Genomic DNA, 17,868 nt, shown 5'->3' with positions numbered 1-17,868 from the left:
TAGTGGCTAAAGTCCTTGCCTTGAATGCGCCGGGATCCCATATGGGCGCCGGTTCTTACCCCGGCAGCTCCACTTCCCATCCAGCTCCCTGCTTGTGGCCTGGGAAAGCAGTTGAGGACGGCCCAATGCATTGGGACCCTGCACCCGCATGGGAGACCTGGAAGAGGTTCCAGGTTCCCGGCATCGGATCGGCGCACCGGTCCGTTGTGGCTCACTTGGGGAGTGAATCATTGGCTGGAAGCTCTTCCTCTCTGTCTCTCCTCCTCTCTGTATATCTGACTTTGTAATAAAAATAAATCTTAAAAAAAAAAGAGAGAGAGAAGCAGAGGTCTTCATCTGCTGGTTCACTCCCCAAATGGCTGGAGCACAGTTGTTCTGAAGCCAGGAGCTTCCTCTGGGTCTCCCATGACTTGGACCACCCTCTGCTGCTTTCTCAGACCATTAACAAGGAGCTGGATTGGAAATGAAGTAGCAGGACATGAACTGGTACCCGTACTGGATGTCAGTGGCACAAGTGGAGACTTAACCTACCATGACAGTTGTACCAGCCCAAGGCTTGCTCTTTCTTAGATCAATCACATTGTCCAGGCTGTGGGCACCTGGAACTCCCACTGTAATTTTCTTTGAGGGTCCCATAAGCACCCAACAAATCTGTGTACATGATTGTTCTGGTAACATCCTACCCTGCCTCATCCTTTTCTTTCTTTCTTTCTTTTTTAAGATTTTATTTATTTTTTATTAGAAAGGCAAATTTACAGAGGAGAGTCAAAGAGAAAGATCTTCCATCCACTGGTTTGCTCCCCAAGTGGCTGCAATGGCCAGAGCTGAGCTGATCCAAAGCCAGGAGTCAGGAGCTTATTCCGGATCTCCCATGTGGGTTCAGGATCCTAAGGCTTTAGGCCATCCTCTACTGCTTTCCCAGGCCACAGCAGGGAGCTGGAAGGGAAGTGGAGCAGCCAGGACCCCGCGCCTATATGGCAGGCGAGAACTTTAGCCACTAGACTATTGCACCAGGCCACTTGCCCCTTATTATTGGACTTCTCCTGCTCCCTGGAGACACATCAAACATGAAATGATGCCAGGCAGTGGCCCTGCAATGAGCTCATGAGAGTTTGAGACAGAGGAAGAGTCCCACCTCTCAGAGCTGAGATAAAAAATGGGCCATTGTAGGAGGACATTGTGACCCTAGAAGGTCAGCGAGCACAGGATTACAATTGATTGAATAATATTTGTATGAGAACAACCGAATGGATACTTTTTGTATAACGGATTGGATAGCATTTGTGTGAGGACAGTTGAGTGGACAGCATGTGGATGAGAACACTTGGTAGAATATACAAAACAGATAAATTCAGTGGTTTCTTGGGGAGCTGGACTCTGGTACATGCTTGCAATGAAAGAATCTTGACTGAATTTGAACTGTAATACTGCAACAAGGTGGAGGAATCCACCATGGGGGAAGGTATAGGGAGGGGTTGAGGGAATCCCAAAGCCTATGAAACTGTGTCACATAATGCAGTGTAATTAATAAAAAATAACAATAAAAACAAAACAAACAAACAAAAAAGAATATACAAAACAAAAGGAGTTCCAGATAAAAGTATGAAAACAGTTGATGGGTTTTGTTGATAAGCTCAGCGTCTCCTCCCTTATCCCATATGACCCTCAGTGTATAAAGCCTGATGCCACTAATAAACTTCAGCTGTTGACCATCAGAGTCCTCGCACATTACTATCGACTCCGAGCACCAAATCCATCGTTGTGGGTCAGCGACAGGCCATGAGCTACAGGAGCCGGGAAGGCGCAGGCCAGAGGCACTCCGTTGGTCCCATCCCCCCACGAGCAGTGCTGGAGTGCAGAGGCGGGTTCTCCAGGAAGAGAGGAACAGCCTGTGTCCATTCAGTAATGAGGTGGAAGGTCAGGCCTGGGTGCTGAGCCAGAGTTCAAGAGGCCGCTGCAAGCCCTTCCCCCGCCAATAGGCGTAGCTGGGCTCCTGAGAGAAAATCACAGATTTCCCATGCATGCAGCCTGGCCCTGGGAGAAGGTGCCAGGCGGGGTTCTCCCAGCCAGAGCCGAAGTCTGACCTCCAAGCCCCTGGAGGAGGCCAGCTGGCTAGGCCCCATGCAGCTGAGACTGCAAGAGGCTCGCATTCAAGCCCGAAAACCCAAGGCTGGTGTGTGACTCTAAGCCTCCATCACCTGCGCGGCCACGGCCCAGTGTGGTGATTTTAACGTTGCTAATGGGCACGGGCACCGACACCTCCAGGAAGGTGGTGTCAGGCACCTGGACAGCAGGCAGCTCATGGCTCGCGGTGGGAGCGGGAGCTGGGAAGGGCTGCTGCCAGGTCTTGTGCACAACTCTGAGGGGTTCAAGACAACCATAAGGAAGTCATTGCTGATGGGATGCGAACCAGTTAGAAGCAGAGACTGGGGCCTGCTGCTGTGCAGGTTAAACTGCAGCCTGCCAAGCCGACGTCCCATTTTTGAGCGCCAGTTCCAGCCCCGGCTGTTCCGCTTCTGTGCCTGCTCCCTGCTGATATGTCTGGGAGGGCACCAGTCCTGGGGGTTCTTACCACCTCTGTGGGAGAGCTGGGTGAAGCCGCAGGCTGTGACCTGGCTCAACCCTGACCTTTGTGGCCATTTACAGAATGAACCAGCAGCTGGAAGATCTCTCTTCTTTCTGGTCATTGGGTCATTCTGCCTTTCTTTATTCTTGTTCTCCTCTGTAGGACATTCAGAATCTTTGCTGTTGTGGGAGACAATAGCCAGTTGAATCCCCCTGTAAGCACCAGGAGCAATTTGATAAGGTTTAAAGAATCTGCCAGAGGAACTAGCTGTGTTTTGGGGAGATTTACCTTGCTGTTGAGATGTAAATGGCTCAAGCCCCTCCTCCCTGGATGGTACCAGACAAGCTTCCTTTAAAAGTCTGGTGCTGTTAAAAAACTTTGGCTACTGACCATCAGTCAGGGTCCACCCGTGTTATTATCGGCTCCGTGCACCAAGTCCATTGCTGCGGGACAGTGACACTCCTCCTCCTCCTTCTTTTTTTTTTTTTTAAGATTTATCAGCTGAGGGTCATGGAGGCCAGGTGCACTTGCTCACAGAGGTGCCCCTACAATATAACTTGTACTGTAAAACATTTCTCGCACATACAGGAAGTCTAAGCACAAGACAGAATTGAGCTCTGGGGTCACAGAGCTGCTCAAGGACTAAGCACGAGGGCCAGTGAACGTCTCCACACTTGAGCCCTCACTTAGGAAGCTGTGGCCTTGGTGTCCTCCTGAGAGGCAGCTGGGGAGGTTATCACACACAGGGGCACCTGCTCTGGTCACTGGGTCTGAGGACAGAGCTGGCAGCAGCGAAACCCACTCTGTACCCCAGGCCAGCGGCAGCGTCCCAGCCCCTGGGGCTGAGGCTAACCCCTTTGCACACATCCTTCTGTCAAATCTGTGCTGCATGTGACTTAGCTAAGGGCTTTCCTCTGATCATACTCAACAAATGCAGCAGCTCCCTGTGGGCGAAGGAAGGGACGTGCGCAGGGTGAAGGCTAGGGCAGCGTGGTCATCCCGGCCGGGGTCCCTCTTTGGATCGGGGTGGATCCTGTGGTGGTGTTCAACTCTATAATTATTCTTTATGCTCTGTACACTGTTTTGAATGCTTGATCCACCCAAGAAAGAAGGAAAGGAGAAGAAACATTGAAAGTAGATATGTCTGTCACCTTTCTCTATTCTCGTCTCAGCCACTGCTTTCCAAAGTGGGAGCAGCTTGGACTTAAAGACGGCAGGCTCCCAGACTGAACTGGGCAGAAGTGGCCATGTTATAGCTGCCCCGCAGACAAGTAGGCAGACAGCATTGAACTTCACAGAGGAGGGAAGCAGGAGAGAGATCCTCTATCCTCTGGTTTACTCCCCAAAAGGCCACAGTGGCCATGCCTGAAGCCAGGAGCATCTCCCAGGTCTCCTATGTGAGCACAGGGGTCCAAGCAGTTGGACTGTCCTCTGACACTTTTCTAGGTGCATTGACAGGGAGCTGCATTGGGAATGGAGCAGCTGGGATTGAACTAGCACCCGTATGTGATGGTGACACTACAACTGGTGGCCTAACCCATTACGCTACAGCAGTGGCTCCAGGAAATTATCTTTTGATGTTCTTCCCATCCCCCATGCTAACAGCAAGGAGAGATCTCCAGTTTGAACGAACTGGAAGCAGAACCTTCAAATTCATACGTGGTTGGTGTTTGGGGAAATGTTTGTGGAAGCTAATAAGGGTTAGATGTGTGGGGAGGGTGGGGTCCTTTTCTAGGGAAGGGAAAAGCTGAGCTTATTCACGAGAGATAAGGAGAAAAAGAAGGCCACAGGCAACATGTCACTATTGTGAGAACACAGGAAAGCAGGCACCCACTCTAAGACAGCTCACTAGAGCTTGGCTTTACCAGCTGCCGTGTCCTGACGAGCTGGTCCTCCTATGCCTCCACTCCCACCTATGAGACATGGACATGGGAAAGGCTGTGCTGGGACTCTGTCCACTGAGGACTCTGCAGTGTCCATGCAGCGGGGGAAAGGAGGTGAAACCCTAATCTTTGAAACAAGTGACACTGTTGATAAACCACTTGGCAGCAAGGCTCCATGTCCGGGTACCCCCGTTGGCTGCTCCCCAGGAGGGCTGTCCTGGCATCCGCTTCCATGGGCCTGCCAGGTGGGGCATCTGCAGTGGGTGAGGCCTAGCGCCAGCATGTGTCTCCCACCCTCCGCAGCCAACATTCCTGCTGAAGAGGCAGGCTGCTCAAGGAAGGCTGGGCTCTGGGGTCACCTGCTGGGGGGCGTCTGTGCCCACCGAGGTATTGGGGGATGTTGAGGGTGATCGCTATCCTTTCGATTTTGGAAATATTTATTTACTTTTCTTTGGAAGGAAGAGTTACAGGGAAAGAGGGATCTTCCATCTGCTGGCTTACTCCCCAGGTTGCTGCCACAGCTAGAGCTGGGCCAGTAGGAGGTTAAAAGCCAGGTGCTTCTTTTTGGTCTCATGTGAGTGCAGAGACCCAAGGGCTTGGGTCATCTTCTGTTGCCTTCCCAGACCATGAGCAGGGGGCTGGATGGGAAGTGGAGCAGCTGGGACCGGAATTGGTGGCCATATGTGGGCTTGAACTGGTTTCTGCACACAGAGGGTTAATTTGCTAAGCCAGGGCACTGGCCCTGATGCGCATTCTTGAAGGATTATTCACTAGGAAACAAAGTACAGTCAGAGAATCAAGATTCATTGACAGCCAGAGACTTCCCACCTCAGTAGGCAGAAAGGACTCCCAAAGGAATTACCAAATAAGCTTGGCAGTGCTGGTTCTTTTATACCAAAAGTGTTTCCTCCAATTGGCCCATTCCTGAAGAGTACGTACCAATTTAACCAATCAAGAAGAGGGGCAGGACATGAACCTGTTGGAAAGCAGAGACAACAACCAATCAGGGAACTGAAAGTTTATGCTAATGAGGTATGTTCTCCCAACCAATAAGGGAAATGACTTGGTAGCAGCCTGCTGCACTGGTGGATTCCTGCAGACACAGTATCTGAACACAGACATTGTTTCTTGTTGTTATTTTATGATTTATTTATTTTTATTGGAAAGGCAGATTTACAGAGAGAAGAGACAAAGAGAAAGGTCTTTTTTCTGCTGGCTCACGCCCCAGGTGGCCACAAGGCCAAAGCTGAGCTGATTTGAAGCCAGGAGTTTCTTTCGATTCTCCCATGCAGGTGCAGGGTTCCTTGGGGGCTTTGGGGTGTCCTCTTACTGCTTTGGGAGGCCTCAAGCTGGAAGGGAAGTGGCGCAGCTGGGATTAGAACCAGAGCTCATATGGGATCCCAGTGCTTGCTAGGCCATTGCGCAGGGCCCTGAAGACGGACACGGTATGCTTCGCAGTCTCCCGTCTCTCCTTTTTTCAGGGATCATAGGGCTACGTTGAGCATTATTTTCTTTCTGTTCTGAGGGTTCATGGGCTCTCACGGCAGCACAGTTTTCTGCCGGCTCCTCTACCCCAGCACAGCTGGCCTTGGGGGTCCCTGTGTGGGCCCAAGAGGGACGAGGAAGCTACTCTGAGTTTTCCTCTTTCATCCTTGCAGAAGGAGGCTGGACAACAGGCCTGGCCAGTGACCTGGCAGCCTCTCGCATCAGGACCTGGCCAGCATAGTCAGCCTCTGTTCCACAGGACGGCGATAAGGTGTTCCATGCCTGAGATCCGTCCCTGGCTTTTGATGGGAGCCAGGCGCAGGCTGGAACTGGGGAGAGACTCCTCTGGCGAGGCTCCCGGGCGCAAGGACCTGGGTCTAGGCCCAGGAGGGGCGGAGGAGAGGGTTGGAGGGGCGGTGCCGCTTGTGTCCAGGGCCACCTGGAGCGCGAGGCCTGGGGCGCACCATCTGCGTTCTTGGCCACCAAGCCCGGCGCCCGCATTGACCTTTGCGGTGCTCAGACCGGTTCGCGTCAGGCCAACGCCCATCACAAGCTCACCTACGGTCACGGGCAAGCAGAGAGAGGAGCGAGGGCGCGGCCAGGGCCAAGGTGAACTCTCGCTTCGGCTCGTGCCGCGACGGCCGCGCCGGGACTCCAAGTCCACCACTGCAAGAGTTAGGACTTGGGCGGCACTCTGGGGTGCAAACCGGTTTCGTGACGGAAGATCAGCGGTGGCCACAAGCTTTTCGCTGGGTACCAACCGCGACCACGGAACCCCGCGTGCATGCGGGACAGGGGAACCGGGCCCATGCTGGAGGGAAAGGGGGAACAGAGGGCAGGCGGAGAGCGTCCGAAGCTGGCCCGATAGTGTCTGAGTGTCTATGAGGACAAGGAGAGCAAATGACATCCCTGTTTCCCAGACCGGACTCACAGGGAAGGAGCTTTGCACAGCTGTTCTGGAAGGAGCGAGGGGCTTATGACAGTGATGGCTGGTGCGCCCACTCTCCCTCGAGGCATCCGGGTGGGGCTGATTGGGTCTGTCTGGGTGATCTCTGCTGCCCCCAGATTGACCAGGACGGGCTCACCCTGCCGGAGAGGACCCTATACTTGGCTCAGGATGAGGAGAGTGAGAAGGTGGGGCGCTCGCCGCCTGGGTTGCAAGGGAGGCCTGGGGCTGCGGCCGGGTGCGCCCCGCTGAGTGGGGCTCTGTGTGGCTGCAGGTGCTGGCGGCCTACAGGGTGTTCATGGAGCGCCTGCTCCGCCTGCTGGGCGCAGAGCACGTGGAGCAGTAGGCGCAAGAGATCCTGCAGCTGGAGCAGCGCTTGGCCAACGTGAGCCAGACTGGGCGCTGGGAGGTGGGGGGCAAATCAGAGGAGTAGGTCCTGAGCTGGGTGCAGAGCAACCATGTAGCCTCTGTCCAATATGAAGCACCTCACCCCTTCCCCCTGGCACCCTCAGAACTGAACCTTCTGAGGCCCCAGGCAGGTCTCCTCTTTGGGGGCACCCACCTCGTGTGGAAAGCCTCTACCCACCCTTCTTAGTCAGGGACTGCGCTGCTGCCTGGGTGGGTTTCCCACCCTCGTTGGGAGCTGAAGATCAGGTGCGGGAGCTGACCCCCACTTGCAAACAGGGTCTCAGTGCACCTGCATGGCCCCCATGTACCCCCATACCCCCTACACTGTGCCCCAACACTGGCCGGAGTGTTCTTTCCAGAAGGCGCTGCTGGTGCTGGGTTATATCCATTTTATTCTTTTATTGCATTGCCTGTCCCAGAATGGGGGAACCAAAGTGGCCTGGGAGTCTCATATGCTCAGAGTCCCTGAGGGTGGGGAGAGGTCATTGCAGCTGAAGCAGAGCCACAGGACCTGTATGGCAAGGACCTGCATAGCTCGGGAAGATTGCCATGTGGTCTGGGTGCCCACTTGCCCTGAAAGGGCCAGAGCAGGGGGCAAACTGGGTAGTGAGCCAAGGTGGCCACTCTCCAGAATGTAAGTGGGCAGGGTTTGGTGTGATGGCTTCTGAGTCACCCTGGTGTTCTGCCCATACAGGGGCTACCCAGGACAGGAAGGGGAAGCCGGACTTGAACCAGTGTGGATTTATTGTGGGAAGTGTGGATGGGGCCTCGAGCAGGGACTGTGCAGCCACCTCGAGCTGAGGGTGCAGGAGCCAGCTGGTGGGGCATCGCTGGGCTGGAGGGGCTCAGTGCACCAACGACCCTAGATAAAGGCCCAGTCCCAAAAGCAACCAAAGTGAAGGGCCTGTGGTGGATCCCGGGTGCGCTGCGCTGGTGTGTCCGCCGGGGGGTGGCAGGCCGCAGTCGGTGTAGGGCTCAATGCAGGCAGCAAAGGCCATGACATGCGCCACGTAGCTCTGCTCCTGCACCCCGTGCACCAGGTGCGCCTGTGGCCCACGCGCCAGCAGTGCCACATCCTCGCCACCGTGTGTCTCACTCGACAGGGGCACGGCTGCCTGCTGTTGGTAGTGAGGGTCATCTGCAGGAGGGTGTCAGTCAGTGGAGGGTGGCCTCCACCCTGTGCCATCAGCCCCTTCCCCCAGACCCCTATAGTACTCACTGCTGTTGGTCTCAGTGACGTTGGGGCGGTTACCAGCACGGAGTGCGTAGCCAGGACCATTGCCATACAGGATGGAGGTGTAGGTCTTGCCGTCCTGGGCAAAGGTGGGGGCCAGGCCTGCAGGGGTGGGGTTGAGAAGGCGCTGACTGCCTGCTACCAGTGTCCTGTGTGCCATGTGCCTGCCAGCACCTATTGCCTCTGCCCTGGCCCGAATGGCAGCCCCAACCTACCGAAGATGGAGCTGCCCCTCAGCGTGTAGCCCCCAAAGGAGAAGACGTGGGAGTGGTCGGCGGTGATCAGGGTCAGCGTGTCCTGCTCATCCGTGAGCTGGCCTGCTCGCTCAATGGCGCTGTCAAACACCACGGCCTCGGTGAGCGCCAGGTAAGCTGTGCTCGCATGGTGACCATGGTCGATGCGGCCGCCTGCAGGAAGGCCAGGTGGAGGAGAGGTGACCCTTGACCTGGACCCTCTCCTCCCTCCTCTGCTCTGGGATGCGGGGCTGCCCCTCACCCTCCACAAACAGGTAGAAGCCCAGGGGGTTCCGGCTGAGCAGACGGATGGCAGCCTCTGTCATGTTCACCAGGGAGGGGTCCTGCCTCGGGTCCCGCTGGATGTCATATTTCATATCTGAGGGTTCAAAGAGACCTGAGGGACAAAGGGTGTGGTGAGGCCAGCAGGGTCTGGTGGGAGGGGCGTCCTGCCCTGGGTATCAGGTGTCTAGAGGCAGGTGGGGCATGGTTTTACCCATGAGGTGGGTCACGCTGGCATCCGCAGAGGCTTGCTGGAGCCCTGTAAGGTTCCACACGTAGCGGGCCCCCTGGAGGGACAGACAGGCCTCAGCCCAGGCCTGGTTTTGCTCCAGCCTCATCCTCCTGCCTGGTGGGCCCCGCCCTCCTCCCTGCTGGGCTCCGCCCTCCTCCTTATTGGACCCTGCACCCTGCCTGGTGGGCCCCGCCCTCCTCCCTGCTGGGCTCTGCCCTCCTCCTTATTGGACCCTGCACCCTGCCTGGTGGGCCCCGCCCTCCTCCCTGCTGGGCTCCGCCCTCCTCCCGGTTTGGCTCCTCCCCTCCCTGCTGGGTTCCACCCTCCAGTCCCTCACCTGATGCTTTGACAGCCATTCCTCTACCAAATTTCGTCCATCCAACCTGGTCCCACTCTGGAATGGGTATTCAGGGTCCGGAGTCCCTTTGGGGAACATGTACTTGCGGCCCCCACCCAGGATCACCTGTGGGAGCATCAGGGCAGGTGAACTAGCAGCCCAGGTGGCCCACTCACTCCTCAGGGAATTAGGGATGGATCAGGTCTCCAGAATGCTTGCTAAGGGCTGGACCTGCTACCATATCCACCCCACCCAGAGTCTCCGGAGCCTTGCGGTGGCGGTGGGGAAGGGGGAGAGGTTTACAAGCTGCCAGGCAGGCTCCTGAACCTGCCTGTTTCCCTTCCCTCCCCAGACCCTGACGCACGTCGATGTCCATGTTGGAGATGAGCTGAGCGGCAATGTCCTGGCAACCCTCCTGCCGTGCTGATTCAGGCATGTCGGCATCTGAGTACCAGTCGCGGTTCACTGTATGTGCGTAGGCGCCGGCAGGCGAGGCGTGCTGTACCCGCGTGGTCGTCACCACTCCCACAGACTTCCCTGCAGGGGCGCAGGTCAGGCTGCAGCTCGCAGTTCTACCTCCCCGGCCCACTGCCAGGCTCCCAGCTCACCTGCCTGCTTGGCCCTGTACATCACTGAGAGCACCTCATGGCCATGGCTGGTCTTGCACTGGTTATAGCGGGCAGCTGCACTCAGGCCGATGGTCTTGAAGTTGGCCTTGACCCCGCATAGGAATGCCGTGGCAGTGCCAGCACTGTCGGGCACCTGCCTGTCCACGTTGTATGTCTGTGGACAGAGAAACCCCAGCTCTCTCTATCCTCCTCATCCTGGGTCCCTCCCATGGCCCCAGACTTGGGCAGCCCAAGTACTCACCTTGGACAGGGCCAGGTATGGGAATTCGTCCATGGCCAGGGGGGTCTCGGGCCCCAGCTTGTTGTTCAGCTGCCCCTTCAGGATCCGCGTGGCTGTCACCGTGGGCACCCCCATCCCTGGGGAAGCAGAGCCCCATCAGCCCCTGTCCTGGTGGCCGTGGGGGTCAGGGCAGGGGACTAGGGGTGCTGGGCACATGTCTGCCTCACCATCGCCCAGAAAGAGGATGAGGTTCTTGGCTGCCGTCTGGATGGGCTGCAGCTTCCTGGCGCCAGCCAGGGCCTCATTGGCCTTTTGGTACCAGAAGGCGGGGTCCTCCTCTTCCTCTGTGGACAGAGGGAACCTGGTCAGCAGAGCACTGGGGGTGGGGGTGTCCTGTGTGGTTGAGATGCATGGGGTTCCTTACCTGGGATGACAGCCAAGGCCGACCGCCACCTCAGGGCCAGCAGCAGGAGCAGCAAACAGTGGCTCCTCATTTTGTGATGGCGGCAGTGGGGTCTCAGGCCCAAGATGCCAGGCTTGCAGCAACTCCACTGGTTTGCTTGGGCTTAAATAGGGGTGGGCTGTTTCCCAAGGCGCCGTCCCACCCTGTCCCTCCCCTGTGATCAGGCAAGGGCGTAGCTGCTGGGGTAGGGGAATGTGTGATAAGCAGCTGGGTGGGTCTGCTCTCCCCTGGGGGTCTCTGGTGTGGTGCTGGAGGGTGGAATTTGCATAGATTGCCTTCTTCACCTGTTTGCTCAGTGCTCTCTGGGGTCCAGCTCCCCCAAATTCCATTTCATAGTCTCAAGGGAGGTGCATCCCTAACAAGGACCAGCACCAGGAGCTGGGTTAGTCTGCCTGTGGCAGGAGCCTTAGGGACCACAGAGGGAGGCACTCCGAGTACTCAGTCATCCTTAGCTTCCTACCAGACTTTTCCCAGCCCAGAGGCACCAGGATAGCAGGGGCACCCCTGAGCAGGGGCCCTACCAGCTCCCAACCGGGCAGGTGCAGGATGGGTTGAGGGCTGTGTAGGTGAACTTGACCCCTGCTTCAGCAGAGGCTCTGGGTAGGTCTGTGTGCTCAAGTCCTGATCCTGTGGGCAGGTGCAGCCCATGATAAGAGCTGTGTGGGTCTGTATCCTCTAACTACAGAAGGCTCTTCCCCAGACATCCCCCAGTGTGCCAGTGTCCAGAGGAAGTGCAGCAAGTCATAACAGGGGTGGGAGTGCCCCACGTATTCCAGTATGGACACAGGCCAGCAGCCACCAAGGCTTATAACTCAGCTGTCTCTTAGGGCTGCCATGCTAAGTGAGTTCAGCCTATACCAAGGAGGAATCCCCATGGCTCGACCCACGAGGGGTCACCCAGACTGGGACAGGAGTACAGCAGGGCTGCCAGGCTGTGCTGGGGCATGGGGCATGCTGTGGGTTAAGGGGGTGGGGGTTTCAGCTCTGCCTGTGGAGAATCTCCGGGGTTTGTGTCCAACCACGGCTGTGACCTCAGCTTGCCTGAGCCACAAAATTCGATGTGGCCGGAGGCTTTCTTTCAGGTTCTGCATCTTTTCCCGAAATCAAGTCATTTTCAAAGAATCAAGTGCCTTCCTCCAAGCTGGGCCAGCCCAACCCAGCCCAGCCCAGTCCCTCCCCAACACCTGAGGCCCAGGCCTGACTACAGCCTGCTGCCCTCAGATCTGCCCTGCAGCCTCCCTGCCCACCAAGCCCACATGCCCTGCCAGGCAGCACCTCCCTGAATTTCCCTTGCCCCTGCCTGGCCACCTGCTGTGGCCTCACCTGCCAAGCCTGTGCAGTTCACCCCTGCTGGGCTCTGCCTCCAGCCTGTACTGCCTGTCTAGCTGGGAACATTCTTGACTAAAGGTCGGGAAGCCTGGTTGACTGACTGGCAGGTCCCCGGGCCACTCACCGGCCCTGTCAACCAGTCTAAAGGTTCAGGTCGGCCGGGTGCTCACCACTCCCCTCCCCTGCTTTGGAGCTGGACCCTGGGGCAACTGGCAGACAAGAGCGGCTTCCTGCCATCTGGGTGCTCCCTTGTACACTAGCTGGGTCCTGAGACCTCCCCCATGGCCCAGACCCTGATCAGCCCCAACTCCCAACAGAGAATCCGTTTCACTTATTTTTTAGAAAAATTTGATTTGCTTATGCATCTTAAAGGCAGAGTGAGAAACATGAAAAGGAGATCGTGGCGTGGTGCCGCAAGACAGGAAGCTAAACCCCTGCCTGCAGAGTTGGCATCTCTCATAGGTGCCAGTTCATGTCCTGGCTGCTCCACTTCACATCAGCTCCCTGATTGTGTGCCTGGGAAAGCCGAGGAAGATGGGCCAAGTGCACCGGTCCCTGCACCCACCTCAGAGACCCAGATGAAGCTCCTGGCTCCCGGCTTCCGTGGTGCTTGGTTCCTGCCGTTGCAGCCATTTGTTGAGTGAAGGAGCAGGTGGTAGATTCCTCTTTCTGTCTGTCCTCCTCTGTAATTCTACCTTCCAAAAACAAATAAAAAATAATTCTTAAAAAAAATGAGATTGTCCTGTTATGGGGCGCATTGTATAAAAGACCGCTGAAGCCAATTTAGAATTTGGGGAGTCTTTATTAGCCAGCTGGAGACTGCCCCACTCAGGTCTAGGGAGACAGCCTCGAGCTGTTGGGGCAGTGAGCTTTTAAAGGAAACAAACAAAAAAAACAAAATAACCCCCCAAAACCCACACCCTGGAGGCCTTTACGCTGGCAGGCAAGAGGACAGAAACTATAATAAGCAGGTTAGAGCCAAATGAGCAATTCTACAGTTACAGTTTAACTCCTTGGGAATAGGTTCCTCGTTCGTGGGGCCCCGTGCCCAGGACCTGGCTCCTCCTCAGGGGTCACTCTAACCTGACCAGTGACTGCTGGAGGCACTCCAATTTCAATTTTTCATCCTGTCACATTCCTCACTGTTTTTTTAAAGTTATTATTTCATTTCAATTTATGACACAGTTTCATAGGCTCTGTGATTCCCCCAGCCCCTCCCCATGCCCTCCCCCCTTGGTGAATTTCTCCGCATTGTCGCAGTATTACAGTTCAAAACCAGACATGATTCCTTCATTGCAAGCATATACCATGCATAGAGTCCGGCATCTTGTTGTCCAGATAAATTCAACAGTTTCTTGGGGAGACCATCTCTGATCTGAAGGCAGAGCTGGCAGAATATCATCCCGTCCAATGAAAAGCTACAACATAACATAAACAACAATTTACAACATTATGGAGTTAATTGACATGGTACTGAGTGACCACTATATTAGAAAATGCAAGTTCTTAACCACATCCTGTGACTACTTCATTGACATTTCAATTTTAGTTTATACGCAACCGGCTGCTATACACCTTAAAATGGCAATAGGGTACTATTCAGCTGTCTCGTATCTATTTTCATTTTTTTAAAGATTTATTTATTTTTATTACAAAGTCAGATATACAGAGAGGAGGAGAGACAGAGAGGAAGAGCTTCCATCTGATGATTCACTCCCCAAGTGACCGCAACAGGCCGGTGCTGCGCCGATCTGAAGCAGGGAACCAGGAACCTCTTCCTGGTCTCCCATGCGGGTGCAGTGTCCCGACGCATTGGGCCGTCCTCAACTGCTTTCCCAGGCCACAAGCAGGGAGCTGGATGGGAAGTGGAGCTGCCGGGATTAGAACCGGCGCCCATATGGGATCCCAGGATGTTCAAGGCGAGGACTTTAGCTGCTAGGCCATGCCGCCGGGCCCTCTATTTTCATTTTTATATTTAGCAGTTTATAGTATCGAAGCATAATTTTTACTGAGCTTGGTGAATTTTAGGATAGTCCAAACTGTCTTATGACTCTAACAAAGCATATGCCAACAATGGAGGTGCAGAACAGTGTTAGGAGGGGTGTGCAGATTATCGTCACCTCACTGGTTTTTATCAGGGACTCAAGGCATGGATTCCCCACTCTGGTTGTTACTGCTCTGGCAGGGGTCCTGGGGACCATGAGTTACTGTCTGGATGCAGATACTCACATATTTGGTCAGTTTATAACACACAGGCCTGCAGGTCGTCCTAGAAATATGAAGGGCGAGAGGGCCAGCCAAGGCAGACAGGAGAGTAGTTAACCAGGGTAATCAGAACAGACTTTCATACCAACTTTATTTGCTTTTCCTTAATCTTTTTTTAAAGATGGTTTTTGACCCCTCTGGAATGATTAGCATAGAAGCAACGTGTTTCTCCCAGACCTATAAATATACCTTCTTGTTTTAGAAAGAACAGGTCCAATCCTTGTCTATTTTGGAGGACTATTTTAGCCAAGGAATTTAGGGAGGACTTCAGTTGGATACTGATGACTAATTCAGGAAGGTCTAGGTTAATTTATTTGCTCAAAGTGTTAAAGTTCTGGGGGTCCAGTACAGTAGCCTAGTGGCTAAAGTTCTTGCCTTGCACATGCCTGGATCCCATATGGGTGCCAGTTCGTATCCCTGCTGCTCTACTTCCCATCCAGCTCCCTGCTTGTGGCCTGGGAAAGCAGTCGAGGCGGCCCAAAGTCTTGGGACCCTGCACCCATGTGGGAGACCTGGAAGAAACTCTTGGCTCCTGGCTTCAGATCGGCTTAGCAGTGGCCATTGTAATCTCTTGGGGAGTGAACCAGCAGATGGAAGATCTTTCTTTCTGTCCTTTTTGCTATAAATCTGACTTTCTAATAAAAATAAACAAATCTCTTTCTTCTTCTTCTTGTCATTTTATGATGTTCCACAGACCCTGAGATTTCCATTACCTCCTCCTCAAGTCTCTTCTCCCCCCACTGAGTTCCCCTATATCATTACTATAGTATATTTCTTCATACACAGTCATATGTTCATCATTGTGGGCATGGACAATGGCAGAGAGTCCAGCATCCTATTGTCAGATACAGCTTATAGTTTCATTAGTAATCCATCTTTGATCTGGAAGTAGAGATGCATACTGCATTGTGTCTTCACATCTGGATATGATAATCTCTATTACACAGTTACCATATATCCCCTTAAATAAAAGCCACAATACAAAATCAACAACAGAAAGAAAAATCGAAATTTACAACACCATGAAGTTAAATAAAATGCTACCGAATATGCTAGTCTCCTAAAAATGCCCTTAAATGAAAAACCACAAAACAAAATCCACAACAGGAAGAAAAGAAGAAATTTAAAAAACCATGATGTTCTATAACATGCTAGTGATGATTAACGTGTAAATGAAGAAATGAAAAAGAAAATCAAGAACCTTCTTGAAGAAAATGATGTTACTGTATGATCTATGAGTCAGTGAAGAATTTAATGAGAAAGTGTATGGAAGAGAAAGTGTCTTAAATTTTAAAAAATCCATCAAAATCCATGAGATATAATTTTCACTTATCTTTGTTAGCGAGATGTGTCTCCTGTAGGCAACAAATAGATGGGTTTTGTTTTTTAATCCAGTCTACTAATCTATGATGTCTGATTGGTGAGTTTAATCCATTTACATTCAGGGTTAACATGAATGTGTGGTAATTTGGTCCTGTCATTTTAGCAATGGGTTGTTCATTGATTTAGTCTCCTGTTGTCATATTACTGGGATGTTCTTCAGACTTACCTTTGGTTTGGTTGGGTGCTATTCCTCTTCTCTGTCAAGAGAACACCTTGAAGTATCATTTGGGGGGGGGGGGCGGCAGGTTTAGAAGAGGCATAACCTTTAACTTTTCCTTACTCTGGAAGAATTTTATTTCATTTTCAAAAACAAAGGAAAGCTTTACTGGGTACATTATCCTGGGCTGACAATTTTTTTTCTCTTAAAGTCTGGAATATGTTGCTCCATTCTCTTCTTGCCTGTAGAGTTTCCTGTGAGAGATCTCCTGTGAGTTTGATTGACATTCCTTTATATGTCAGTTGATGCTTTTCAGTGCACATTTAAGGATCTTATCCTTATGTTCAACTGAAGGGAGCTTGATTATCATGTGTCTTGGTGAAGATTGTTTTTGGCCAACTCTGTTGGGAGTTCTGTGTCCCTCCTGGATGTTGTTTCCCAATTCTTTCTCTTGGAAAATTTTCCCTTATGATTTCATTAAATATATCTGTAAACCCAGTTTCTCTTTCTGCACCTTCTGGGACTATCATAACTCTTATGTTTGGCCTTTTTTTTTTTATTAAAGATTTATTCCATTTTTATTACAAAGTCAGATATACTGAGAGGAGGAGAGACAGAGAGGAAGTGGAGCTGCTGGGATTAGAACCAGCGGCCATATGGGATCAAGGCGAGGACCTTAGCCACTAGGCCACACTGCCGAGCCCATGTTTGGCCTTTTAATAATGTGTTTAAATTCTTGAATACTTATTTTTTAGTCTGATCCAGCTCTGCTTCCAGCTTTTTGTTTGCTTCCCCCTGATGACAGGAAATATCTTCCAATTTTGAAATTCTTTCTTCTGCTTTATTAATTCTTTTTTGAATACTCTCCACTGTACTTTTAATTTGCTCCACTGTATTCTTCGTTTCTGATAGATCAGCTTTCATTTGATTCATTTCCTGTGTGACATATTCCTTAAATTCCTTGAATGCCTGCTCTATGTGCTTCTCATTGTTGCTAAGAAGCTTTATAACAAGTGTTTTGAATTCTGTGTTCCCCAATTTGCTCAATGTATTCCTCAGTTAACTCTGAGATTGGCAAAGGCTTTTGTTCCTTTGCAGGGGAGTCTTCAGTACTATTCACTGTGCCTTTGCCTCCTCTATTTTTTTTTTTTTTTATTGAGTGCATTCTTTTTTTTTTTTTTTGCTTTTTTTATTATTAAATTTATTCATTAATTACATTGTGTTGTAATTACCTAGAATCTGGGATTCTCCTCCCCACCCTCCCCCCATGGTGGGTTCCTCCACCCTGCTGCATAACCATAGTTCAAGTTCAGTTGAAATTCCCTCTTGCCAAGCATAGAGTCCAACATTCTATAGTCCAGACAAGTCCAACTACTTATTGGGTAGACCCTCTCTGGTCTGAGGGCAGAGTCAGCAGAGTATCTTCCGGGTCAAATAAAAGCACTAATATACCATCTGCAACAATTAACATCGTTATGGAATTAATTGACATGGTATTGAGCAGTCAACATGTTAAAAATAAATGCGATTTCTTAACCACTTTCTGTGACCCCCCATTCACAGTTCAATTTTAGTTTATATACTACAAATGACATAATATCCATAACATAACATGATATGCTTAACATCATATCATATTAAATTAAGGCAAACATGTGGTATCTAACCTTTTGGGATTGGCTCATTTCCCTTAGCATTATGGTTTCCAGTTTGGCCCATTTGGCCACAAAGAACTGCATTTTGTTTTTTTTTAATAGCTGAGTAGTATTCCATGGAGTAGATGAACCATAGCTTTCTTATCCAATCCTCTGCTGAT

At 52.2% G+C, this 17,868-nt stretch overlaps 1 protein-coding gene across 1 annotated transcript; it reads right to left on the bottom strand.

Moving 5' to 3' along the window:
- Window positions 1-8,133: 8,133 nt before the first annotated feature.
- LOC101521666 (intestinal-type alkaline phosphatase) lies at window positions 8,134-10,949 on the bottom strand. The gene is made up of 11 exons (XM_004577198.2): window positions 10,880-10,949; window positions 10,683-10,799; window positions 10,477-10,592; window positions 10,215-10,389; window positions 9,971-10,143; window positions 9,607-9,732; window positions 9,252-9,324; window positions 9,018-9,152; window positions 8,738-8,929; window positions 8,508-8,624; window positions 8,134-8,426 (listed from the first exon to the last, which is right to left on the bottom strand). Exons 1-11 carry the CDS (start codon window positions 10,947-10,949, stop codon window positions 8,134-8,136), a joined length of 1,587 nt encoding a protein of 528 aa, XP_004577255.2.
- Window positions 10,950-17,868: the final 6,919 nt, after the last annotated feature.

The sequence above is a fragment of the Ochotona princeps genome, chromosome 5, assembly GCF_030435755.1.
Source record: "Ochotona princeps isolate mOchPri1 chromosome 5, mOchPri1.hap1, whole genome shotgun sequence".
Taxonomy (NCBI): Eukaryota; Metazoa; Chordata; class Mammalia; order Lagomorpha; family Ochotonidae; genus Ochotona; species Ochotona princeps.
The sequence above is the reverse complement of the archived record's forward strand: the minus strand, read 5'-3'. Positions and strand labels throughout refer to the sequence as shown.

What these genes read in the sequence shown, in the direction of transcription:
- LOC101521666 (XM_004577198.2), bottom strand. Translation starts at nt 10,949, where the DNA reads ATGAGGAGCCACTGTTTGCTGCTCCTGCTGCTGGCCCTGAGGTGGCGG. An exon ending in GGCCTTGGCTGTCATCCCAG is followed by an intron (nt 10,800 to 10,879) that starts GTAAGGAACCCC and finishes CTCTGTCCACAG; the next exon opens with AGGAAGAGGAGGACCCCGCC. An exon ending in AATGGCTGTCAAAGCATCAG is followed by an intron (nt 9,325 to 9,606) that starts GTGAGGGACTGG and finishes CTGTCCCTCCAG; the next exon opens with GGGGCCCGCTACGTGTGGAA.